The 27,220-nt window shown below is 32.0% G+C and overlaps 1 protein-coding gene and 1 long non-coding RNA gene across 2 annotated transcripts; one reads left to right on the top strand and one right to left on the bottom strand.

Annotated features, from left to right (window-relative positions):
- Positions 1-12,635: 12,635 nt before the first annotated feature.
- LOC136233252 (uncharacterized) lies at positions 12,636-14,166 on the bottom strand. Its single transcript, XR_010690752.1, has 2 exons — positions 13,939-14,166; positions 12,636-12,844 (listed from the first exon to the last, which is right to left on the bottom strand). It is a non-coding gene; the product is annotated as an uncharacterized lncRNA (long non-coding RNA).
- Positions 14,167-22,512: 8,346 nt separating this feature from the next.
- LOC136232128 (uncharacterized) lies at positions 22,513-23,869 on the top strand. The gene has a single exon (XM_066021161.1). The coding sequence runs from the start codon at positions 22,551-22,553 to the stop codon at positions 23,679-23,681; it is 1,131 nt and encodes a 376-aa protein (XP_065877233.1). The 5' UTR covers positions 22,513-22,550; the 3' UTR covers positions 23,682-23,869.
- The last annotated feature ends 3,351 nt before the right edge of the window (positions 23,870-27,220 follow it).

The raw sequence follows: 27,220 nt of genomic DNA on the forward strand, positions 1-27,220 counted from the left end.
TTCCGATTTAATTTAATGAAATTTTATTTTAAAAAAAAGTATGCTAATAATTTATATTCATGAATTCAAATGTGCGGATTCTAACTTCAAACGATTATTAAGAAACAAAAGTATTGATAATGACTACAAGATCGGGTTTTCAAGAGCTTAAATAGGAAAAGAAAACGAACATATGGAAGAACATCTGCTGTCCCCATTTCAGTGGCTCCTTCCATACCCCTCTCACAAAACGAACATATAGAAGAAAATGGGGACAACATATTTTCTTCCCGAACATATTTACAAAGGTCTACCAAATAGTAATAAAAAGCTGAAATTTAAAATACAATAATTGAGATTAAATTATATAAAACTGCAGAAAATTAGAATAAATGATTATACTCATTTACGTGTTCATCTGTAGAATAAAAGGCAAGCAACCTTGTTTTCATCTTCTATATTTTTGTTTTTAAAGACTTATAAGTTAGTCTCAATTTATATTCTATTTGTAAGTTTATTTATATACTTCTGGAAATTCAAGAGCTCAATTATAAAGTGATAATAGTCAAAGTTAATCCTAACGTTTTAAATAAAGTGCAGATTTAGTTCTAACGTATAAAATGATGCAAATTTAATCATAATATTTCCAAGCAAGATCAATTTTAGTCTCATGCTATCGAAAATTTGAAAAGACTGTTATTTATGTTGAAGTACTAAACTTATAATTAATAGAGTCTTTATTTTGGTTCATTGTATTGTCCAAGAGTCATGAATGTTTCTTAAGAGTCATGTTGTTTTGTCTAAGAGTCGCGTATGTTTCTTAAGTCATATATTGTTTTTTAAGAGTCATGTTGTTTCCTAGTAGTAATGTTTGTAATATATAAATACCTATCCATACAAGCAGTAGATTAAGAGATTTTTTCCAGCAATTTAAACTCTTCCTCTATACCTCCAAACTTTAATTTTCGATCCAACAATTTGGTATCAGAGCTCGAAAAAATTCAGAACAATGATGAATGGAATGATCCCATACAAATATCCACAAGTCACTAAAGAGAACTATGATAATTGATGCATTAGAATGAAGACTTTGTTGGGTTCCGAAGAAGTGTGAGATATGGTAGAAACCAGATATGATCAACAAAAGAATGAGGAGGAACTGAAAGTTGCTCAAATAGGGAATTGGAAGAACTTATAGAAGAAGGACCAATAAGCACTCTCTCTATTCCATATATGTTTGGATGAGAGTATGTTCGTGAAAGTTTCTACTGCAACCAGAGAGAAGAAAGCCTGAGAGATTCTTAAAAATTCCTTTAAAGGGAAAGATAAAGTAATCAATGTGCGTTTGCAAACCTTGAGAAGTGAGTATGAGAAACTCAATGAAGGAGTTAGATTTAATTGCAGAGTTATTTAATAGAACCTTGGCAATTGTGTGTCAGGTGAAGAGATATGGAGAAACGATGGAGGATGTTGTTGTGATAGAAAAAATCATTCGCTCTTTGACTTAGAAATTTGATTATATGGTGACTGGTATTGAAGAATCAAAGGATTTGGAAACTATGTTTGAAGATCAACTATTGGGTTCACTACAAGCCCAAAGCAGAGATTAAAGAAAAGAGAAGAACTTGTCACTCAGGTGTTGTAGGTGAAACTGAATTGGAATGATAAAGAAGAAAAGAAGCAATTTGTAGGTGGATCTGGAAGAGGACGAGAAAGATCAAGAGATAGAGGCCATGGCTGTAATCGTGGATATAATGGAAGAGATAGAGGTGGCAACAATTTCCACAATAATGAAGTAACGAATTATCAACAATGGAATGCAAGAGGATGTGGCAGAGGCAGCAATTTATATGGTCGTGGAAATAATTGGCATGGTCATGATAAATCTCATGTGCAATGTTACAATTGTTAAGGATTTGGGCATTATGTTGCAGAGTGTAAATTTGATTCTTATAAAGATGAACAAGCAAACTTTGTCGAGGTTGAAGATGAAGAACCGACTTTGTTGCTGAAATGTAGTGGAGATGAAGAAAGGAGCAAGGAGTATTGGCATCTCGACTCAGGAGCAAGCAATCACATGACTGGAAATAAAGAACTTTTCTATAAGCTTGATGAATCTAAGAAAGGAAGTATTTCTTTCGATGACAAAACAAAAGTTCCAGTTATGGGTGGTGGGGACATTCTTATCAAACTAAAGAATGAAGATCCTTAATTTATTTCTCATGTTTATTATGTTCCAGCTTTGAAATCCAATATTTTGAATATCGGACAACTTTTAGAGAAAGGTTATGAGGTGGAGATGGACAAGAATGGGCTGGTTATGAGAGATGAGAAGAGAAAAATTATTGCAAAAGTTCATATGTCTTCAAACAAGATATTCAAGTTGAAAATCAACAGTGATCGTCCTATGTGTTTGAAAGGTTTGTAAGATTCTGCATGTCTGAGGCATCTCAAAATAGGTCACTTGAATTTTGGTGGATTAGAGCAAATGTGCAAGCAATAAATGGTGCACAGATTACCTTCTATAAATCATCCTAATCAGAGTTGTGAAGGGTGTATGTACGGAAAGCAATCCAGAAGAAACTTTCCAAAGGAGTCTTTGTCAAGCGTATCAAAGCCATTTTAATTGGTGTATGCGGATATTTGTGGTCATATTAACCGCACTTCACATGGAGGGAGCATGTGTTTCTTGTTGGTTATTGATGATTACACTTGAAAAACATAGGTTTATTTCTTGAAGGCAAAATTTGAAACATTTGAAGTGTTTAAGAAGCTCAAAGCACTAGTTGATAATGAAAGCGGTTTGAAGATTCAATCATTCAGAAATTATTGAGGAGGAGAATTCACATCCGAGAAGTTCAATCAGTTTTGTAAGTATAATGGTGTTCGTCGGTTTCTTATTATTCTAAGATCCTCTCAACAGAATGGTGTTGTGGATGTTGGGGTTTTATGTCCTATAAACAATTGTTTTAGGATATAAACTAATTGTAAATGAATTGTTTTTTATCATTTGTTTTATGAGATATAGTATGTTTAACTATATAAAGGCATTAATCTTTTATCACAACTAATCAATCTCTTATGTCAAGTGTTCAGCGAATTGTACACCCCATTGCTTGGCTAAGGCGGTAGAATTTGCGTCTGTCTGTTGAGTGTGGGAATGTCCACCTCCTTTCCTTATCAATGTATTGGTTTCAGGTTTAATTTAATGAAGTGTTGTTTCAAAAAAAAAATATATAAAATAAATAAGAAAATATACTTGAGAGGTAATATTGTTATTTGAGCTACAAACCGAGCTATTCATTTTTATGACATTCCATCAACCAAATATAGGAATATATATTTTAAAAAAATACCTATTCTATTCTATCACATTCTATTCTTACGAAATATTCTATTTCATTCTATACAAACCAAACGACACCTTAGAATTCTAATTAGGACTTCATTCCTATTTGAGAACTAATGTCCTAATAGGAAGCTACCGCTCACACTGCCTCTCAAGAAAACCGTCCATACTAAACCTCCAAGGTTTGTGACTCACGTTTATCTTCCTCCATGCGAGACCCGGACCCTCAAATATCCGGACATGGATCCCCGGGTCCCGACCCTTCCGAAAGGCCCACACATAGCTAGGGAGGTTATAATTATTATCTTGAAAGGCAAGGTATGTAGTGGGTCGACCCAAGAAAGAAAGAAAGGTTCCATCTTAATTATAATGGTAGAGAGAGCTCTAGTCTATTCCTTTGAAACGACCAAACCACATACATAGAAAAAGCTAATAACTTTTCAATTTTCCATATGCTTTATAATGACGAACATACAAATTGGTTTGCTTTTATATTGTGGTGGCTCACCTCTCACTTTCTCACGTGGCTTGGTATGCATTAACTAGTAGGTTGCTATACCACATCCATGCTTCTTGGTCTTTTCTTTTGACAATTAACTAATTTCTCTTTTTCTTCCTAACAATTATCGTGGTGCGGATTTAGCGAAAGATAAATAAACGAAAATCGAAACACAGATTTTACGTGGTTCACTAACGTTATGTTGGCTAATCCACGGATAGAAGGAGAATAGCTTTTATTAAGGCGGCTGAAAACAGATTACAGATTAGGGTTTATATAATAAAGTATTTATAGTACTCAATTTAACCTAAACCGATTTGGACCCCACAATGTCGCTTCCAAACGAGACCCCTGTTACTTCCTGTCATAGTGTGTAATACAGATTCAAGACATTACGACAATTATATTGTTAATTCGTACAAAAAAAAAAAAAAAAAGCAAGTTAAGATGTTATTTAGGAACAAGGGAAGGAAGTAGTCTTAAATAGTTCTAATAAAAAAAAGCTATTTTAGGGTTTTAAACAAGGTATGTGTAGGTCCGCTCCAACATTTTAGAAGCCTTAAACACCGAAAAAAACAAATAAAAATTAAACCTTTGGACAATTTGCAGAGTCCGAAACAGTTAGCAATTATACTATTATTAGTATAAAGTACAAAAATACCAGGTCTTTTTGCAAACGTAGTCCCGTGGTTTAAAAACTGGGAAATAAAGGTGATACGGAATGATAGTCAAGTAAGGATTTTAATCTTAGATCCACAAAGAATGTTTCTTCTCAAACTAAGATTGAAGGAATGAATGTCAAGTATAAGAACAAGCTCTCAAGAAATGAAGGCTAAAATTGATTCATTTCATAAAAAGTTGTATTTCATTACAAATAAAGAGGCTTATATACCTCCCCTTAGATTAAGTAAAGATATTAAAATGCCCTCAACAGGGTTACAAGCCAAATAAGAGAGAATAGGAGTAGAATGAGGTAAGTAGCGCAAAATGGTAATAAGCAAAATAAACCTAATGGCAAAACAGTAAATAGTGTAGTTGCAAAACAGTTTCAGGAGATGTCAGCCTTTGTCCCCTCTAACCCAGTTTGGTGAAGAAGGCAACCCACACGCAGAGTTCTGCTTTACCACGACCTTTTTGTCCCCTCATCGCACGAGTATCGCACGTCGAGTGTAGATGGCACGCCGTGTCACTGCAGGTTTGTCCTTTTTGTCGCTTCGGCTCTTCTCGTTGGGTCCGTGCTGGAGATGTCTGTATCAAAAGGTATGTGGTTTATGTGGTTTGTGCAGTTTGCGAACTCAAATATTCCGTCAAAAATGGTTATAATAACTATCGATCCTAAAAGGGAACGATTTGGAGAAATTAAAAAGTCGGACTGCAAATTAACTAAGTATTTTTTTACCGAAAAATTCATATTCTTTAATAACAAACTCCACTAACCAAAAAACCATGTTTATAAGTTTTTAAACAGGGGGATTGTGTTTATAAATCGGGCAAACTATAAAGTGTTTTCTTCAACTTTATTTTTTTTTGGTAAAAGTGAAATTGTCAAATAAATAACTTTTGGAGAATCCCTATTGTTTCATTACTGTTGAGAAACGGTAATTGAAAAATAGGACGATATGTTCTATTGATGTCGATTATATTTTAATTGACTATATTTTTTTCATTTTTTTATTATTAAATTCAAATAAGGATATTTACAAACATAATTTTTACATTTACCATCTACAAATATTTCGGAGAATTTATGTTCCATTCCTATATATGAATAAAAAAAAATTTGTCCTTGAACTTATCCGTGAGAATCCACCATTGTCATATTAAATAAAAATTATATTTATACAAATAAACATCAAATTAATAAAAAATAACTTTAATAATTTAAAATTTCAATATTTTTTTATTAAATATATATAATGCATATATTATAATTAAATTTATTAAATATAAAAATTACTATTAATATTTCAATTAAATATACATAATGCATAATTTTTTAATTAATATTGTAATTAAAATTTTAACAAATATATATAATTTTATTAATAATTTCGAAAATCCTTACAGAATTAGAATTGGACTCTCGTAAGGCGAGAAGGACGAAGACATTCCCCACTTATCCTCAGTCCTAATTTCGGTAATAAAAAATTCTTCACTCATATTCCATAAAAAGCCTTTTTTTTTCTATCACTCACGGAAGGGGTCCAACCACAAGGGTGTACTGGGAGCAAGCCATCCCTTGCCAATATTTTTGGCAAGAGGCCGCTCCTAAGACTCGAACCCGTGACCTTTGGTCACACGACAACAACATTTTACCGTTGCGCCAATAAAAATAATAATTTATTTAACGGAGTAAAACCTTGTGCTTTCGGCAATAATATTACAACGATAAGAATAATTTAAAGAAGAAATGTGTTCTGTGGAATAAGAATGATAATATTATCAACATCATAAATACAAATAATTGTTTTTTTTCGCTTCAAAAAATAATTGTTCATGAAAGCTTCAAAACGCTATGAAAGCTTCAAAACGCTGTTGTTTTCGTATTTTGGAATGAAATGATAGACGGTGCTCTGTAAAAACCGGAAAAAAACTCTAAATGAGCTAGTTTGTGCTCTTTCTATAAAATTAGGGCAAGTACAATTAATATAATGCTTGATTAGAATAAATATGATAATAATCCTAAATCAAATGATAATATCCTGAAAAATGAAATACCCCCCACCCCTATAATCAAATATCAAATTCAGAAAATTCAATGATTTCTTACCCAGAATTTTGTCACATATATATAAAAAGCATGACATTAATTACAAAAACTGAAGAATGATAAAACCATAAGTAGGAGAATATTTGAAAACTACAATGTCATTTAACCCATCATAAAACAAATAATAAGGAAACCTCTGCAATGGAGCCCTATCATACAAAAGTCACCGGAGACCCGCTCCGAAAGGGATGAAAAATCTTTATTTTTTATTTTTGTAAGACTGAGATAGGAGAAATTATATCCCCAAAGATACCGATTGTAAGTTTTTATGATCGTATTCATTTATTATGAGATTTAGAGTTGTGCTCTATCTCATTTATTAAGCGTTCAGCGAATTCGGTTGTCTATGCTCTAGCAAAAGCGGTCAATTCTGTGTCTGTTCGGGGTGAGTGGACATGTCCACCATCATTTCTTAGCAATATCCTTTCATTTGATTTAAGTTAATAAAACTTGGCATTATTTAAAAAAAAGGTCATGAACTATTTAAATAGTGATATGTCAGTAGTTGTATTGACGTGTCACTATTTAAATGGTCTAAATGATTAATTTAGTTCGAGATCATTCTTTTTATCACATTCTTTCCGGTCATGTCCCTCGCACCGATTCTAAAATAATAAATAAATAAATATGTTTATAAACAACTTAAATTTGTGTGGATAATGAATTGCAATAAATCGGTTAATTAAAAAAAAAAAGATCTATGTGGTTCCGTAATTTGGAGATGCATGCCTAGTTTTTTTTTTTTTTTTTTTTTTGAAAAAAGAGTACAAATCAAAGACTTTTAGATTGACATTGTCATTTTGACAGTTGATAAATCTCAAAATAGAAAGTTCCAAAAATTTAAGATATTTTAAATAATTTTAATTCTTCAACTTTTTAGTTTTGAGGTTATTTATTTGTTGTTTGGTTAGAAAATAAAATCTTAATGTTTAAAAAGAAAGCTCAAAAAAATCATTTAAAAAAACAAAAAAACGTGGTTCCATGCAATATTGTACCAAACAGTGAATAAGGAATTTATATATATTGTTATTTTTAATATGTACTAAGTATAATGTTTTTAGTATCCATTAAAATAATCTGACTAGTATTTTAATTATTTAAAAAATATATTAAGTGATGAACACACAATTTAAATATCTATGATTTCTATTTTTTCCATTTTTTTCGATTTTCTTATTTTTTATGTTTTTTCTTTCATTTTTCATAATTCCATGTATTTTCTATTTTTTCTCTTTTTTTAAATCCATTTTTTTCTCTCTTTAATTTTTCCTTATTTTTTTTTATGTTTTTTCATTTTTCTAAAAAAAAATTATGTTTATTCAAGTTTCCTCACTTTATCTGTTATTTCTTTCTGTCTTTCCATTTACTCGTTTCCCGGTTTTCAAAATACCCGATTTTTTTCCGTTCTTTTCATTTTTTCAAAATTCAACGTATTTTACTTTTTTTCTCTATTTTCTCGTTTTTAGTCGTTTTTTCGAAACTCCATGTTTTTTTTTTGTTTTTCTCATTTTCAGATTTTCCAAATTCCACGTCTTTCTTTCTGTTATTTTCTTTCCTTGTTTTTTTTCTCATATACCATGTTTCCTCATTTTTTTATGATTTTTTCCTTTATATGTTTTTTTTTTTACTTTTTTCAACTTTTTCAATTTTTTTAAATTTTTTTATATTTATAGTTTTTTTTTTAAGTTTCCATGTTTTTCCTTTTCCATTTTTCTCACCTTTTGTGTATGTTATCCCTTTTCCAAGTTTTTTCGTTTTTCTCCCTATCCTATATTTTTCCAAAATTCCACATTTTTTCTAATATTTTTCGTTTTTCTATTATTCTTACTTGTTCATTTTTTTTTTATCGTTTTTCAAACTTTCTTCCTTTTCTCCTTTTTCATTTTTTTCTCATATTCCCAAGTTTTTACTTTTTCCATTTTTTTCGATTTCCCGTTTTCCATATTTTTTTTTCCACTTTTCTTGTATTCACATTTTTTTTTAGTTTTCTAGGTTTCCTCGTGTTTTTCCCGTTTTCCGATTTTTTTTATGTTTTCCATTCAATGTTTTGGTACTTTTCCCATTTTTCCATGTTACATTGTTATTTTTCCGTTTTTCATGTTATTTTCGTTTTATTAGTACATGTTTTTCGTTTTTCGAAGTTTCGTCATTTTCTTCATTTTTCCTTTTCTCTTGCTCTTTTCCGTATTTCTCGTGTCACGTCCGTGTCTAAATTTCTAGAATTTATACCTTGATAGTACTATATATTATAATTATTAGGTGTATGATTTTTATTTGGTGGTATAGGAAAAGTTTGGAATTTGATTGTGAAAGGAAATTTGAGCACGTTATGATTTTATGATTTTATATCCATCGAGAGTTATCTGGATCGGTGGTTTTATATTTGAAGACCATGTTCAGTGAGGGACATGGCATGTGTACACAGTCTGAAGACCTATTGGGTATGGTAAAGAAGTGTCAGGTAAGACCATATGAGATAGGCAATGTTAAGAGACGTCTCGACTATATATGTGGTTATGTATTGATACTTAAGGGGAAAAACTCGAGGATGAATACAATGTTTTAAGTTCATTTGGATTATGTTTTCGGTTATGATTGATTTTGATATAAGGTTTTACGTTTGATTAAATACGAGTTGGTTTGATAAAACACTTATTTGATTACAATATTTTATAAGGTTTTGAACTCAAGAATGGATACAAGATTATATATTTTTATGGTTTTGGTTTACTACTTTGACTATATTATGAACTTACGTTTTGAGTATATTTTATAAGGTTTGGATTAAATCCCTTTATAAATGTATATATGTAGCTATGTTAAATAAAGTTGGTTTTTATAGCTGATAGTTTCTTACTGAGATTTTTACAGGATATAGAGAAGGTTACCGACCGTTTAGGTGGGGTTTGGAAGTTGGCTGCTTATTGTGAGAATTATGATTAGAACTTTGGTAGTTCAATTGTAATATAAGGGCGTTGGATAATTTGAAGACTCTTAAGTATTGATTATGATCTTTCTATTTCACGCCCGATGCCGATTGAGGTCGTCTAGGGTCGGGTGTGACATCTCGTTTTGACTTTTTTCTACTTTTCAAGCCTTCTCTGTTATTTCAAATTATTTTAGCTTTTTTCCTTTTTCTTCTTATTTGTTTGTTTCTTATTAGTTTCTTAATTTTCCAAGCTTCCTCGTTTTTCTTCTTTTTTCATTTCTTCATAATTCATCTTTTTTTTTCTTTTCTTTTCATATTTCCTTGTTTTTTTCTCTTATTTATAATTTTTTTCCTTTTCCATTTTTGCTCGCTTTTTTGTTTTTCTCATTTTTTACGTTTTGATAAAGGATATAGGCCTAAAGCAAAGATTGAGCCTAACACAAAGATCCTAGCCCATACGTTGAACTAGGACCCCACACAGTTAGTAGGAATGAGATTATAAACCACCATAGGAGAATTTAAGATATTCTTCCGATCCTTAAGGGTTACCTATAAATAGGAATACCATTTCCATGGGCCCTGTTTGGTAAAGAGCGTTTTGGGATAAAAAGAGCGGTCTTGATCAACTTTAGAGGTTTGACCACTAAAACCGCTAATTGGAGTGTTTGGTGGAGAGAGGTTTGGGAGAGAGTTTTGGGATGAAAACGCTAATTTAGAAAAAGCTCTTAAAAGGAGCCTTTTCAATTAGCGTTTTACAATATTAAAATTAATGGACTTCTTTAACCCTAATAGATAGACTCCCTCTTCTCCTGCGCCAAAATTAATGCCCTTATTCGTCTTTTTGCACAAACCACTATTATCAATCAGCTAATTTTCACCAAACAGGTCTACACAAACCGCTAATCAAATCAGCTAGTCAAATCAGCTAATGTAATCAGCTAATAGCTAACAGCTAATGTAATCAGCTAACATCTAATTCCCAAACAGGGCCATGATAAAGGTACCGACACTTATTCTCTTTAGCTCTTCTCTCTACATCCCCTATTATATTCATAGAAATTCAATTAAAAAAAAAATACTCTACAATTATGTCAAACTACATAAATCATTATTTTTAATATATTTTAAGGATTAGGGTTTATAAATTATGGGTCTAAGATTTAATTTTTAGGGGTTAAAATTAATGAATTATGGTCTAATTTTTTTAAATTAGGGTATAAAATCATACTTTATTTTTTTATATATAGAAAATAGTGACATATTAAGAATGAATGCGTATAGTATCATTTAGTTATAATTTTATAACTAAATATGGTTTTCATATAAAAAGCCAAACTTAAAATAAAGAAAGGGTGTCTTGTCCTCTGACAAGTTTGGTTTGTCTTGTCCTTTGACAAGTTCCTTTTTTTCATTTTAATTCTTGCATCAAAAATTCTTTTTCCATCTATGTCATTATCAAATACTTGGTTTGTCTTGTCCTTTGACATGTTTCTCCTTTTCTTTTCAATTCTTGCGTCAAAAGTTATTTTTTCATATATGGCATCATCAAGTAATCTTGAATCGATATATGTTGATCTCTCGTTGGAAGATACAAAGAATGATGGGGTTACTCTACCCGATGAAGATCTCAGTGTTAACCATTTTGATCTCTGTTGCTCCTTTATATGAGTGATTGTCCAAACTGATGGAAACCTCATAATAGGGATACATGCTGGCATGTCAATGATGCGGGTGCTAGAGGTTGTGGTGGTAGTTCCCCAATGATGGTGGACAGCTCAGGTCCGACCGAGATAGTCCATGTAATTGATAATTATGATTGTAGTAACTGCTCAATTAAAAGAGTAATTGATAATTATGATGGCAGTAACTACTCAATACTGGTAGGCAATTTATCATTATTTATAAATACTTTATCTTTTAGGAAATTCACCCCGATGAGAGTCTCCTTCTGCCATTCATCCAGTTTATTGTTTCTTCTTTGTCTTTCTTTCTCTACTCCATTGCCTTTTTTCTTTGCTTCTTGAAGATTTTATCTTTGCTTCTTATCTGCTTTTGTTTGTTGATCTTTTTCTTTTCTTAAACATCTTTTCTGCTTAAATAACTTCTAGCTCTCAACTGTTGGAGCATTTGTCGTCTTCTCTCTTGAGAAGTTTTTAACCTAATTGTATTTTCTGCTATACTTACCTTACAAGCTAGGGTTTCGACCTGATTTTCAACGGACAAAGGGAAGGGATTAATGGAGGCCTATTCCCTATTATGTTTAGAAGACGAGGAGGAACAAGGGGTGATTTTGGGAGAAGAATATGTTGCTAATCCTACAAATCAAGGTTTCTACTTTGTTGTTGTTCATTTTCTAACAGCCAAATCTGTACACCTTAAAAGTATCAAGAATATGTTAGCATCAATATGAAAGCCTATAAAGGGAGTCACCATCACTGAATCAGACTTGGAGGGGAGATGGCTGAGGAATCCATTGGAGGTAGTTGATGAGGATAATTTAGACAGTTCAAACGTTGATGAAGTTCCTGTAGGGGATAAGTTTCACTACAAGAAATTTACCATTTATTGACGCACAAAAATTGTCATTGAAAGGTGTTATTTCGTCACAATAAATAATAGATGACGAAATTCTGTCGTCGCCACGATCGTCATAGTATGAGCGTGGTATTTTGTATATGTGATAATTTTTAATTTCGTCATCAATAATTTGTTTTTACATGACAAAAAATTATTATGTCATAATAGTTTTTAGTTATTGTGACACTTGTTTTGTCATTGTTTGTAAATATTGATTGTCACTGGAGATTGTATTTTGTCATCATTTGTTTAACTTTAAATGACAAATTTATATTTTGTCATGAAAATTATATATGTTATAATGACAAATATAAATATAACATTCAAACATTACAAGCACAATGTTGCTACGTTTATCATGAAAAATTCAAGGTTTTGTCATATTAAAATTTAACTCCCTACATTTTATCATTGACTTGATGTTATATATATATACTCTCTTTATTTATTTATTTTTTGCTCAACTCATCAAGTTAAAATTACATAAATGAATAATATATAAAAGATAATAAATTATAAAATTGAAATGATAGATATAAAAATTATTAAAATTATAATTTTTACATTTGAGGTTGATACAAGCCAAGTTACGACAAAAATAATAGTAATAAATAGAACACACAAAAAATATATTCCCTTCTTCCTTTCTTTTCTGGTCCTCTGCTACACAACTCCTGTGTTTTCTATATTTCTTAAAAAAAACCACTTGTGCTTTCCGTTCCAAAACCACTCAACTTCATTCTGTCAAGAGAGAAATCACAGTGAGTGAAATATGTATCATCAATATCTTTTACTAAAATCAACTAATTGTATGCATACCTTTAAACCAAGACACTCCAACCATTTTATTAACCACTAATTTAGTTTACTCAAGTCCCACATTTCACTTGCTAATCTAACCTGAATCGAACCTTATGATATTGTAGCAGGGCTACTTATCGAGAGCACACCATTTATAACCATTTCCAAGAGTAATGCCGAATGGCAATGGTTGTTTCCTTTGTTTTTCCAACATGTTGCAGATACACAATTTACGTTATAGAACATTCTAATTGAAAATCCAGATATTAAATTTGCATATATTTAATCTCTAATATTATCATCGAATCCTAATTATTTGTACCACATCATAAAATTTCATAGATGAAAAGAAATATTCAATCTTACTAGTAGCTATGACTTGAAGAAAAACCATTCAATTAATCACTTTGTTTGGTTGGTGCACATAATAACACTTCTTGTAGACTTCTCGATGAGATGGAACAAGGATACCTAACCTCCTTCTTCGATTATTTTAACATTAAGGTCTAAACTAATCAAAATTCAGCCCCAAAATTCTATAAGTAGTTGTGAGCAACCAAACACAACCTATTATAAAGTGTCTCAGATGCAGAACAGAATCCCATAGACACAATGATAGCAACGAAAACAATGCTTAAAAGTAGTATTTTTTTTATAAAAAGCTAGGTGACCAGATTCCCAAAGAGAAGCCCAACTAAAATCAATCAACAAAATTCACAAAATCATGTAAAGAGAAACAAAAGAACAATACTTATACTTCCTTAGTACAAATAGAAACAACAATAATTGTGCTACCCGGAGTTTCAACCACCAGAAACAGAAGCAAAATTTAAGCAGCACCGAATTGAGAACATAAATTCAAAAAAGTGAACAAACCAGTACAATTACCTGAAATCTTGGAAGTATGGATCAAAAATTGAAATCAATTAGGAAAAGCATGAGCGATCAGTTTGAATCTAAAGGAGAATAAAATAAGAGAACAGAAGAACAAAAAAAAAAAAAAAGAAAAAAATAGAGAGAAAATAGATGTTTACCCCAGGAAATGAGAAACGATGAGAGAATGTAATCTGATACTGAATCGTTGGGGGCGCCATTGGCGATTGAAAAACTAAGAGTGAGGGGCAGAGATGGAGGTGATTGGAGAGGAAACGCCAGTTCGAGATAGTAGAACCTATGGAATGATAGGACACGATAAAGCGCACGATCGAGATAGAGAAAGAGGGATGAGGAACATATTGTCTAAGTTATGTGGACAAGGTTAGGTTATGTGATGGGTTAATAGTTTTTTTGGGCCTACTTCTATTATATAATTATAATTTAAAGTTTATAATTACAAATATATTCATTTATCATGATAAGCTTTATTAAATTACATTAATAATATTATAAATTTATTTTTAGAAAAATATAAATCTTATACAAATATTTAAATAGTGTCAGTACAAAATGAAAATATATGAATGAAATCTCAGTTGATGCATTTTTATATTAAATAATGAAGAATAAGAATCATGATGAAATCCATTAAAAAAAGAATCATTATGAAATAATAATTGTCATGAATTAACAAAATGGTAACAACGGGTATATATTGTCATTGAAGCATGTTATAATACATGACAAAACATAAATGATGTCACTATGAATAAAAAATATATAATGTAATCTTAAATTGTCACATTCTTTCTATTAAATTATGAGGAAATAGAAATCATCGTTAAAATTACTATATACATTGATAATATAAAATTGTCATTATTGGTAACAATTGGTATAACACATTATGATAGCATTTTTCTATGATTTTGTAAAATTAAATATATGACAAAATTTAAGTTCTCGCATTTGTTTTTATTAAATTATGGCGAATAAGAAATGTCATAAAAATTAGTATTTTACCATAACGATATAATTGTCATTAATTAACTTTGTTTTGTCAAGAAAAGGTTTTCTCTCCAAAACTTAGCACTTTTTTTTTGCCTCCAAATTTATAAGTGACAATGTTGAACATATTGTCACGAAACGTATAAAATAGTGACAAAAATATATACTAAGAGAGACACGTATTAAATTTGTCATAAAACATAGAATATGGTGACGAACTTTAGACCTTGTCACTGTTAAGCAATTATTAATGACGAAATTTTGTGCGTAGCAAGAAAAATTGTCATAAAAAGCCAAATTTTTTGTAGTGTTTAAATCAATGGTGTTTAGGAGCAAGAATATACGAACAAGTGGTAGCCCTCTCGAATTGACAGTTCAAACAATAAGGAGAGTCAGAATCCCTCTATCGAAGATGGACTTATTCACGGTCCAAAACGGCCACGCATGGAGAATGTCAGTATGGAAGTAGAATCTGATATCCTATCGAAAAACGGATATAGGGCGTATGAGTCTCATAAGCTGGAACTGTCGTGGGCTAGGAAACCCATGAGCAGTTAATGTTCTAAAGGATCCGGTGCAGGTCCACAGGCCCATGTTAGTGTTTCTTATGGAGACAATAGTTAACTTAGAACGCATCTCAGAAATATGTAAACAGCTTGGTTTTGAGGTCATTTTGTCTTGTGTTAGTATCTTCAAAGAGTTAGGCAATTGTGGAGTCTCTCATGTAAAACGTTCAGCGAATTCGACCACTCATCTATTAGCTAAGGCGGTCAATTCTCAATTGTTCATGGTGTGTGGGCATGTCCACCACTCTATATTAATATTGTTCTTTCTTCCGATTCTAATAATTAAGAAGCGTTTTATTTAAAAAAAACGTAACTTGTAATTATAATGGTAGTAACTACTAAATTGAAAGCAGAATTGATATTTCTGATGGCAGTGACTGCTCAATTAAAAGCGTAATAAAGGGAGCAATAAATATAACATTTATTATTAATAATGGGGAGTCATTTAAAGAAGGGAATCAAGTGGAAGTTTTGAAAATGGAAAGAGTAGTTATCTTTGATCCAAAACGACGAAGGATGGAGATCTGTGAGGATTGCAATAACATTTTGGGTATACCTCTATTTGCCAATAAAGAGATGGAGTCTTCATTATGGGCTCCAGGATATTATAGGAAATATAGGATAATGAGTGGATACAGTATGAGCCTAAATCGGAGTACACACCATCCAACTAGTTTTTGGAAAAAAATTTGTAAGTTGAAGGTGTCGAGCAAGTTACGAAATCTCATGTGGCAGACTTGCAAAGGTTGTGTTCTTCGCAACTCATCTGGTAGTTTTGTGGTAGCAATTAATAGTATCATCTCTTGTCATTTAGATCATTTACTTGTCGAGGGTCTTAGCATGAGGGAAGACCTTAGTTAGTTAAAAAATTGTGGCCTCACAACTCCTAACAAATGCTTTACATTGTCAAGATGTATGTGTTTCTAGTTTTGGTGTGATTGTATCTGATTGTAAATCCATATTATTGGATCTTGAGAATAGTAATGTATCTTTTATCAAGCGGTCTACAATCAATTTGTCGATGTGTTAGTCAAAGCGACTTGTTCTATGTCAGATTGGTCTTCGAACAATGTTAAAAAAATTGGGGTTGTGCTTCACAATAGTGAAGGCCAGTTTTGTGGCGCGTTTTATAAGCTTCTCCCATGCAACTATCAAGTTAGAGATTGAGAGGCAGTGGGTATAAAGGAAGCATTGAGTTGGTTAAAAAATAAAGGGTTGGGAAGATGTGAGATTGAATTGGATGATGCTACGGTAGTTAATCTTAAGGAATGAACTTTTAAGTTTGCTTATGATTTTATATTAGAAAAGTGTAAATCTATGTTAAGTTTTTTAAATGACGTTAGTGTCAATTTCATGAGCCGTTCTGCGAATAATGTAGCACATGAGCTTGCTCGGGCTACATACTTTATGTCAGGACTGATAGAATGGTCCTTAAGACCTCCTTATTTTATTTGTTCTATATTATATTCTGACTTTCATTAATGAAATTTTCTTTTTTATTTCAAAAAATAGAGAAATGGTTTGATTATTTTATTCAAATAAACTGAATAAAAACTTCTTGTTTTCTTACTCTTTTCTTAGAGCATCTCCAACAACATCTTAGTTTGACTCTTAAGTTAAAATTTGAGGAGAGATAGTTAAAAATCAGATCCAACAGTCTTTTAATGGCTCATCAAATCACTAAAAGTCTATCTATCCTCTCTACTAATAGAGAGTCCATCTTCGCTCTTAGTGCCTTCTTATTTAATTTTTTATTAATAATTTATTATTGAGGAGTCTCTCCCATCTCATTATTGGTAAACATAACAATAATTAATAAGTTTAATGATAAAATAATAAATATTATTGGATATGTATTAGTCACTCCATAAATCACTAAGAATCAATTGTTTATATTATTTTAAAAGAATGGACTAAGGGTATGTTTGTTTCACCTACTTTTGTTTGCTGCTACTGTTAGCTGTTATTGATAGATAGTAGATATTAGTTGATTTTTTTGTAAAATGAAGTTGTTGTTGTAATTCCTGATGAATGACTCTTGAACAATCTTCTAGTCACCTGAAACCACAACAGACGTCAGAAAATGGACTGGAGTTCCGGCGAACCCTCTTTGATGCTAAAGTCAGTGATATTGTTGATAATATCAGACTAACGAAATTAGAGAAATGAAGTTATGAGAAGTAGAATTAAGATAACTGGGATCCTGGAATACATTTGCTATTTATAGATAAAATAAAGTGCATTTGGACACGTGGCAACTTATGGTAGATCTTTGGACCATATCTTTTCGTGTCATTGTATTTCTGAAAATGAGAAGCTTGTGTTTGGAATCCAGTGTGTTGATTGATCCACATGTTTCCAAACACTTCTTCGAAGACTACCGTCGGTTACCCAAGGTGTCTGAAGCTTGACTTTGGTCAAGTTTCGGCCAAGAATAACCATCGTAACAGACCTGGACTGGCTTAGGCCCATCTGAGGTCTTCGGGTCATGACATGGCTTTCTGGCAAAAACCCAAATGACTCAATACTGTATCAGAAGTTGTTTCGAATTTTTACCAAACGTTTTTTTTATCTCATGTTTAGACTTAAAACACAAAAACAATTCCGAAAATTGAAAACAAACGGATACTAAAAGTCTCTTAGAGATGCTCTTATGCCCGAACCGAACTTACCCCTATCCGAAAAGGAAAAGAACAAATAAAGGTTTAAAAAATGGAAATTAGTAATAGTATTGTCAACAATCACTTGGGGACTTATATTACATATATTGATTAAAGTATGGTAGGAAGTATCAAAATTGACCAATTCCACCGCCCTCAATCTCTTTCAATATGTCCCCTAATGTTTATTTTTTGACCTCAACTATGTGTTTGTATTTTTCTTTTTTCTTTTTACTTTTCCCTAATATTTTTAAGGCTACTTGGCTATTAAACTTACTAATATTATAACCCTTAAATTACATTTTTTTGTAAGCAATTCTTAACCTTTACATTCTATAATATTAATGTCAAAAAATTAACAAAAGTTATTTCAAGAACAATTTAATAAAATAATAATCTAGGCAAGTTTAATTACATCATTAATTTTTTTGGCCTGAAATTATTAAAAAAAAAAGTTAAAATTTAAATAAATAAAGAGATAAAAAGATATTGTTTGGCCTGAAATTGAAAAAGAAAGAAAAGTATGGAAGAAAAGGATTTGTGACAAAAGTAGATGAAAGGGAAAATATATTCATGAAAAAGCAAAAGATTATAGTTGCAATGTTGTTACCCACTTTGAAAGTATTCCCTAAACATTATCCAAACTTCAATTAAAAGATTTTTGACTTTTTCTCATCATTCTAATAAAAGTTTTGAATTCATAATCTCTAAAGTTTTTAGAAACAATTTTAATATCACTTACAAGAAAAAAGTTGATTTGAAATGTTAGTTATCTTTATTAAAGGACTTTACTTAATATGGATTGAAATTTAATTTGGGATATAGAATTCATTTCATGTCACCCAATATTATGATTAAGCAATGTTATAAAACCTGGACCGAACCGACTGATTTGATCGATTGAATCAGAAACTGGTCAGGGTTCTGATTTGGGTTGAATTGGTTTTATGAAAGCTTCAAAAACTGGATAGAACTGGAGTTGGAATTGGTGTTTTCCTACGTTCTCCGTCGGAGTTGTTTATGCTATAATTATATCCCAGATTTATGATATTGATTTTAGAAGTGAGATCGGTTTAGTTCAATAGGATGATTTGAAAATTTCCAAAACTGTAATTCGTGGAAGTCAACAACGGTATAATTTGGTTCCGTTTGAAAGAAATTTTTTAAAAGTACAATTTAAATTTAAATTATTTTATTCGGGTATTTGATTTGATTCAAGAATCTTTAAGATTCATATTCAATGCAATTATGTATTTTTTTATTTAGGTATTTAGTACAATTCAATAATCTCTAAGATTCGTACTCAGCTCTAAACCAGTTTTGATACTATCATTAAGGTCTATGTAGTATTTGGTCATTCACCGTTAAATCTAGGCTTATCGGAATCTTAGGGTGGAGATTCAAAGCATTCTAAGACTTAGATTTAATAAGCCTATATCTAAAGGTGAATGGCCAAATTCATTTGGTCATTAAGGTGCATGTGGACATGACTGACTCTAAACTGTAAAGGAAAAACTTTATACTTGTACCTTAACAACATAAGAAATAATGTCAGTATATGTGTCACTATTTTAGACGGCAAAGGAAAGTTCGAAGCATCGGAAGTCGTCATATTCAACCAACAGGGATATTGTCTTTTCTTTGACGTGTGGACCAATAGGAAGATCTCAACATTCTACTTGGACTATATCTCGCCAAATTCGTCTCGAATCAAGAAAGCCCAAAACGAGTAGGATCCAACTTGACTAAATTATCTTTCGAGGACTCTTAGGACGTAATTCCTTATAAATACGTCTAAATATCACACAGTGTCAATGTACATACTTATATTCCCTACAATTACTCTCAAATTACTTAATACTCCATCCTATACATCAATAACTTAAACATTAGGGTGGGGTCGCTTGTCAACGGATTCTCTCTGATCATCTTTTTGTCATATCTCACACATCCGAAAGATTACGTCGATTATGAGAGTATTAGTTCAAATAATCCCTAATGTAACTTGATTCGGTCCTAAAGAAAAAAAAAGGAACTAGTAAAAATCCATAAAATATACATATTTAAAACACAATTGTAGAAATATGGATAGCTAATGAATGACCTGTTTGGTTTACATGCGTTTACTGTTTGCTGTTGGAAGATGCTGCTTTTCTAAAAACCATAGATTTTCTGCTTTTATAAACAACTACTTTTCAACTATAAAACATATGTGTCAAATTAAACACCTAAAATTTTTTATTTTAACGTGAAAATGCAAACATGAGGAGAAAATGGAATAACCAAACACCCACAAAATAAAAAATGTAAAATCAACATTGGATTTGTTGGGAAATTGTGTTTGTTAAAACTTATAATCTTATATTAGGACTAACTAATTAGGGTCTGAACCTGGGAAGCTTTTATGGATTCATGAATACAGTTAAACTGATCTTTTTAGACTTTTAATGGCTCTATTTCTAGTATAGTGAACAAAAAGGCTATCTCGGTAATTGTACACGGTAAAAACATGATACTTCCCCTTTTTGATACGGCAAACACCACCTTCCGTCACTATTCATTCCAATTTTAGTGAATTGAATCCCTGGTATTTTAAAACACACCAGTGATGAATGAAAAATTGATATTCAAAGTGAACCACTTGAAATAGTTTTACGAAGGAAAAAATAAAATTAAGCTTCCTCATCCCACATAAGAAAGAAATGAGAATATTCACTAGTTTATTAAGTAGAGGTTCTTTACAAACCTTTAACCAATTATTAGAAGATAGATTCTCGCACGCGCACGGATGTAGTTGAAGCACCATTGGGATAGGGAAGCATCCGCACGACGTAAGCGACACGAATGCTGCACCAAAATAGGATCCTTGGGCCAATCTATTTTTGCTCTTTTTACATAAAAAAAGTTATTTTTAAATGCAAAAATTCATCAAACCAGCCTAATTAGTGTTTTTTTTCCATCGGTTTAATTAAAAAAGTTGTCCAACGAATTATTTAAGAAAAAATTTATCAACCCGGGTTCACACCGGTTACCGAATGGACTGCTGGTCTGACCCTAGTTGTAGGGTCCACGAGTTCACCAACAGGTCCACCATTAGTATGATATTGTCCGCTTTGGGCCAAATCCGTACAAATTTGTTTTTGGGTTCCTTCCCAAAAGGTCTCATACTAATATAGTTGGTGAACTTCTTTATAAACTATGTAACTCTCTTGTATCTTTCTGATGTGGGACTTGGGATGTATATCCAACACCAGTTCCCTTTGGTCTATTGAAAATGTAACATATCAGTTCAATTCGACACGAAGATCTGACCGATTTCCGATTCAACCGGTCGAACCGCTGGTCAGATCCGAGTTATATAATGTTGTTATTAACTTCCTATTCACTATTTCATCAATTTTGATAGACAATAGGTTAAAATGTTACAAAATAATACACTCTAAAGTAAATACCAATATTTTATTAAGATCAAAAGACAAATGTTAGGAAAAAGATAAACACTTTTAAGTCTTCTTTGTTTATCGACAAGTATTATGTTTTTAAACATATTGGATAGAGGAAATTTTTTTATTAGAAACCAATACTTTGGTAATAGGTTATTCATAGAAGGTTGGTTAACTAACTATAATATAAATATGAAACAATAGAATTCCAACCTCTATCTATTCCGTGAGTGGGTTATGATATTTTGATTACCGATGACCGCTTTAAAAGGTGACCCTTTCGAGTTTCCGGCTCTTTTCGTCGTCCTGAAAGAAGTCACTATCAAGGAGCTCGTCCTTGGCAACAACATCAAAAAAAAAAAAAAAGAAGAAATTGTGGATGCCTACTATTTTCAAAAGATAAAAAGACATGAGTTAGTGTTCGAAAAGGTTTAGAAAAACGTTTTACCGTTATTTAAAAGAGCAAAACATTTCTCAGTTTCTTCGTATAAATTTTTTTTGTTGATTAACCTAAAAAATTTCGATAAATTTATAAAATTCAGAAAAATATTTTCCTTCACAGTATTTTCCATCGAATAAACAGAGCCTTAAATAGAAGAATTCACAAATAGTACTTGAAACATATGTTGCACGAAAACTCTTCTTCGTTAGCGTTTCCACGTTTCGTACCCATTTCCGTTTCTATTACCATTTTCTAACTATTTTTCTTAAAAATAACTTTTGTAGGGGATGTTTCTTTACCTACTTTTCACCTCATATTTACATTTTTATTTTAAAAGATAGAGTTGTAGGTATTTGGTTAGACATCTCATATTTACCTTTTACAGTCGAAAAGTAGCTTTTTACAAAAGCATGGAATCTCGGTTTTTTGGAAAATCAAACAACAAACCGTAACAGCAACCAGTAAACATCAAGTAGCCAGACGACTCCATAGTATCTGTTTCCATGCAACATAGCTTGAAACCCTTTTATTATTCCATCCCCATCCCCTGTTTTTATACCTTTCTTCCTCTGTAAATACTTTCTCCTTTAAATTATATAAACCCCCTTTTTCTAGACTCATTTATTCTTCTTTTCTTTCCTCTTTATCCTTATGGAAGAAAATGAAATCCAATTGGAATTCAATTCCTTTATAGCTTTACTGATCATGACCACATCTTCCTCCTCTCACTCCATTTCTGATCCTCTCTTTTCTTGTATCATCACTCTTTACACTTTAATTCTCATCTTTTACCCTTCTGCTCTCAAATTCTTCCTCTCCCCTGTTTTCATCCTCACTTCCCTCCTCCTCCTCTTCCTCCTCCGCCTCGGCCGCCTTCAAAATGCCACCGGAGAACACGCCGGAAACAGAGATAACAGAGTCCCCAATTTCAATTCAAGTGAAAAGCCTCAACCTTTGGCTCAAATTGAAAAATGGGTGAAACCCCAAATTGAAACAGAGCAAAATGCGACCGGAGAACACGCCGGAAATAGAGGCCCCAATTTCAATTCAAGTGAAAACTCTCAATCTTCGGCTCAAATTGAAAAATGGGTTCAACCCCAAATTAAAACAGAGAAAAATGTGACCGGAGATGTCGCCGGAGACAGAGAAAACAGAGGCCCCAATTTCAATTCAAGTGAAAACTCTCAATCTTCGGCTCAAATTGAAAAATGGGTTGAACCCCAAATTGAAACAGAGCAAAATGTGACCGGAGAACACGCCGGAAACAGGGAAAACAGGGAAAACAGGGAAAACAGAGACCCCAATTTCGATTCCGATGAAAAGACTCGATCTTTGACTGAAATTGACAAATGGGTTGAATCCCAAATTGAATTAGGATTTCAATCTTCCCCATTAAAGCAGAAATTCGAGCATTCATTCGTCGAGTGGAATGTGAGAGCTCCATTGGAAGTGATTTACGAAGCTTATGAAGGAGAAGAAGAAGATGATGATCAAGATTATCAATTTTCTAAAGGGTATCAAATTCCGTCTCTCTCAATGTATTACCCCGAAACGGACTCGGATTCCTCTTCTGACGATGGGTTTCCGGTTACCGGAGGATGGGATTCGCCGGAGAGTGTTTATTTGAAATGGGAAGAGGAAGATAGAGATGGAATGTTGATTGAGATAGCTTTTGATAGTGACAACGGCAAACTTCCTCCGGGATCGGGTTTTCACTTTGAAGAAGACAATTTGATAGAGATTGATATTTCTCCCTGCGGAAACGACGGCGTTTGGGTGTGATTTTAATGCTAATCAAAATTTGTGTTTTCTTATATTAGATAAATTTTAATTACGATAATTAAAGGAAATTAGTTAGTATTATTATAATGTGTTGGAAAATGATTTTATAGCATGTTTTTTTTTTTTTTTATGTAGTTAGATAACTTGGCAAATTCTTGTCCAATTATTTTAAAAGGATCTATGAGATAATGGGATTTTTTTTTTTTTTTGTGATTAATGGGATTTGTGAATGGTTATAATTAATGATAAGCCTTTTTAGATAATAGGATTTATAAATATAATTTTTTTTATATGGTTAAATTCTTTTGTTTCATTTATATAATATAAGAATTTTTTTTTAAAAATGAAACCCTATGTGCAAATATATATTTATAATATTTTGTTTAACAAACACAATATTTTAAATTGCCTCTTTAACAAACACACAGTATTTGCAAATATATATATAGTATTTACTGTAGCGTGACCTGGACCTTGAATGATTTGATCATTCACCGTTAGATTTAGGCTTATTATAATTCTACGGTGGATATTTAAAACATCTTAAGGTATAGATTTAATGAGCCTAGATCTAGACGACCAAATTCATTTGGTCATTTAAGGTCTAGGTGAACGCTACTGTATATATTTATAATATTTTGATGAGAACTAATGCTATTTTTGTCTTTAAAAAAATTATATTTACATATCGATAAAAACATACTTTGTCAAATCAAATGACAACCATATAAAATGAACTTAAGCATCAATTTAGTTAATAAAATGTGAAATTACTAAGAAAAATGTGAAGTATCTACCATATTGATGAGGACATCAAGTTACGGAAGAAGAGCAAAATTGACCATAGGAAGCTATCAAGTCAAGAGGGAGACGAACCGGGGCATTAGGAGGACGAAAACAAGTCGACGAGCACAAACAGACGTTGACTCGTTGAGTCAATCCAAAAGGAAAAAACATATTGTTCCACGCTAGTTTCCAGATTCGACACTCTTTTATGTTTTGGGCATAACGTCTTCATAGGAACTTGGATTGATGCGATTCATTTTGCTATGAAAAGTTAAGATATATAGCTTCAACTTTTATTTTTTTATTTTTCGAGATTTGGACTTTAACATGTTCAAAATCGAGTTGCAATGAGCGTCATTTGTTGAAATAGGGAATTCTAGTTTTTAATGTTTTTTATTTATATGTTTGACCTTTTTAACCTTTTCATTTGTCTTTTCTTATTTCAATTAGTTGGCTTTTGAGGTAATTTTACCCTTTAGGGTTAGAGGGTTGTAAATATTAGGAATTGCACATGTATGGACGGTCTATACAGCATAATGGAAACTTTAAATTTTTCTATTCCCGAATATCATGATTCTGTTATATCCGTTAGATGATAAAACTAATAAATTAAACAAGAAGAATATTCGCGTTTACCTCTCGAAGCGGTCTACTATTAGTACGGAGCAGTCCATCGGAGACTGCAATAGTATTATAATCAAATCATTTGAAACAGTACTCAGTGTTGTAATCAACAAGTGAGTACCCAAAGTAGGAGTCAGGGCCGTCTTAAACTTTTTAGAGGTCCTGTGCTAAATTCTTATCAAACCCTTGATATTTAATAAAATTTTATATTAAGAAAATATAAAGAAAATGAATAAATGGTAAGGTTGTGAATTTTAAGTAGTTGATTATCTAAATCACGTATATACTCAATATAGTGAAATGGTGTAAATGAATTTTATTACATTATATTAATGTTTTTTTCAATTTAAGCTAATATGTATATTTGACTAAGCACATTTTAAATTTTGGTGCATTTATAATTTTGAGGCCATGTGCGGAAGGGCTCCTTGCACACCTTCATCTATCCCCTTGTAGGAGTACCTCTAACGATGATCCATACGAACGCGAACAAACAAAAAAATGTGATTATAACTCACTGAAATCGATTAGGACAGAGTGGGTGTGAAAAAATTTCTGTTAGGAAAGAAAAGGAAATATCTGATATTCTCATATATTCAGATTAAAAGTAAAATAGGTACACTTTAGGTATTTATATACAAAAGGTAAAGTTAACTAATGTAGTAACAACTTATAACCTATTTACAACAACCTCTAACTAATTATGATGACTAAGCATAGTATCTATAGTACCTTAGGATGGAACTTCATCTTGCAATACTTGTATTTCAACACCCCCCCTACAAGATGAAGGCATCCTTACTTTAACTATTCCCATTTTCACCATGGAAGGCAACATTGCACTGTGACTTAAACTCTTTGTAAAGATATCAGCCAACTGATATGAAGAATATACATGAGGAGTAATCAGAAAACCTTATGTGATATGATCACGCACGATATGACAATCAATTTCCACGTGCTTTATTTTTTCATGGAAGATGGGATTTTTGGCAATGGCGATGGCGGAAGTATTGTCACAATAAAGGGGAATTGGTTTAGGACTGATCAACCCAAACTCCTCAAGCAAAAAATTAATCCATTTTACCTCACAACTGGTTTGGGACATGCTTCGGTATTCTGCCTCGGTAGAGGACTTGCTCACTACATCTTGTTTTTTTATCTTCCAAGAGATGAGAGAACGCCCCAAAAACACGCAATATCCTGTCAAGGATCGACGTGTTGCTTTGCACGTACCCCAGTCCGCATCACAATAGGCAGAGATTTGCAAATCATCTTGCAAAGGATAAAAAATACTGTAATCAATGGTGCCTTTTAGATACCATAAAACATGATGAGCTGCCTATAAATGGTGTTTGCTAGGATGTTGCATATACTGGCTTAATTGCTGACTGGCATAAGTGACATCAGGACGTGTGAACCCGAGATAAAGGAGTCGTCCAACAATCCGTCTGTAAGTTTCAGGCTGCGACAGCAATTCGCCTGGGTCAGTTAAAACTATCCCATGAGACATTGGACTAGCCACTGGATTAGCATTATCTAAACCAGCATCTGATATAATATCTTTGATATATTTAGTCTGTGAAAGAAGAGTTCCATCAGCAGACCTGGTAACTTCAATACCCAAAAAATACTTGACAGCTCCCATATCTTTTATAGTAAACAAGCCATGTAAATATTCTTTTACTTCAGCAACATGAGTTTCTTGAGGACTAGTTATCAAAATATCATCAACATAGATAACTAGAAAAATTGAACCTGTTTTGGTGTGTTTGGTGAAGAAGCAATGATCATGGTGTGACCGAGAAAATCCAAAATCAATTAACTTTTGTGAAATTTCCTTATGCCATTGTCTACCCGCCTGTTTGAGTCCGTATAGAGACTTGACAAGTTTACAAACTTTTCCAGCAGGACACTTAGTATATCCGTCTGGTGGTGCCAAATATAAATCTTCCTCCAAATAACCATGTAAATAGGCGTTATTTACATCTATTTGGTGAAGAGGCCACCCTTTAGCAGAAGCAATTGCAATCATTAAACGAACTGTGACATTTTTAGCAACCGGACTGAAAGATTCATGGTAATCAATACCTTGTAATTGATTATACCGTTTTGCCACTAACCGAGCC

The sequence above is a fragment of the Euphorbia lathyris genome, chromosome 6 (assembly GCF_963576675.1).
Source record: "Euphorbia lathyris chromosome 6, ddEupLath1.1, whole genome shotgun sequence".
NCBI lineage: Eukaryota > Viridiplantae > Streptophyta > Magnoliopsida > Malpighiales > Euphorbiaceae > Euphorbia > Euphorbia lathyris.

What these genes read in the sequence shown, in the direction of transcription:
- LOC136232128 (XM_066021161.1), top strand. Translation starts at nt 22,551, where the DNA reads ATGGAAGAAAATGAAATCCAATTGGAATTCAATTCCTTTATAGCTTTA.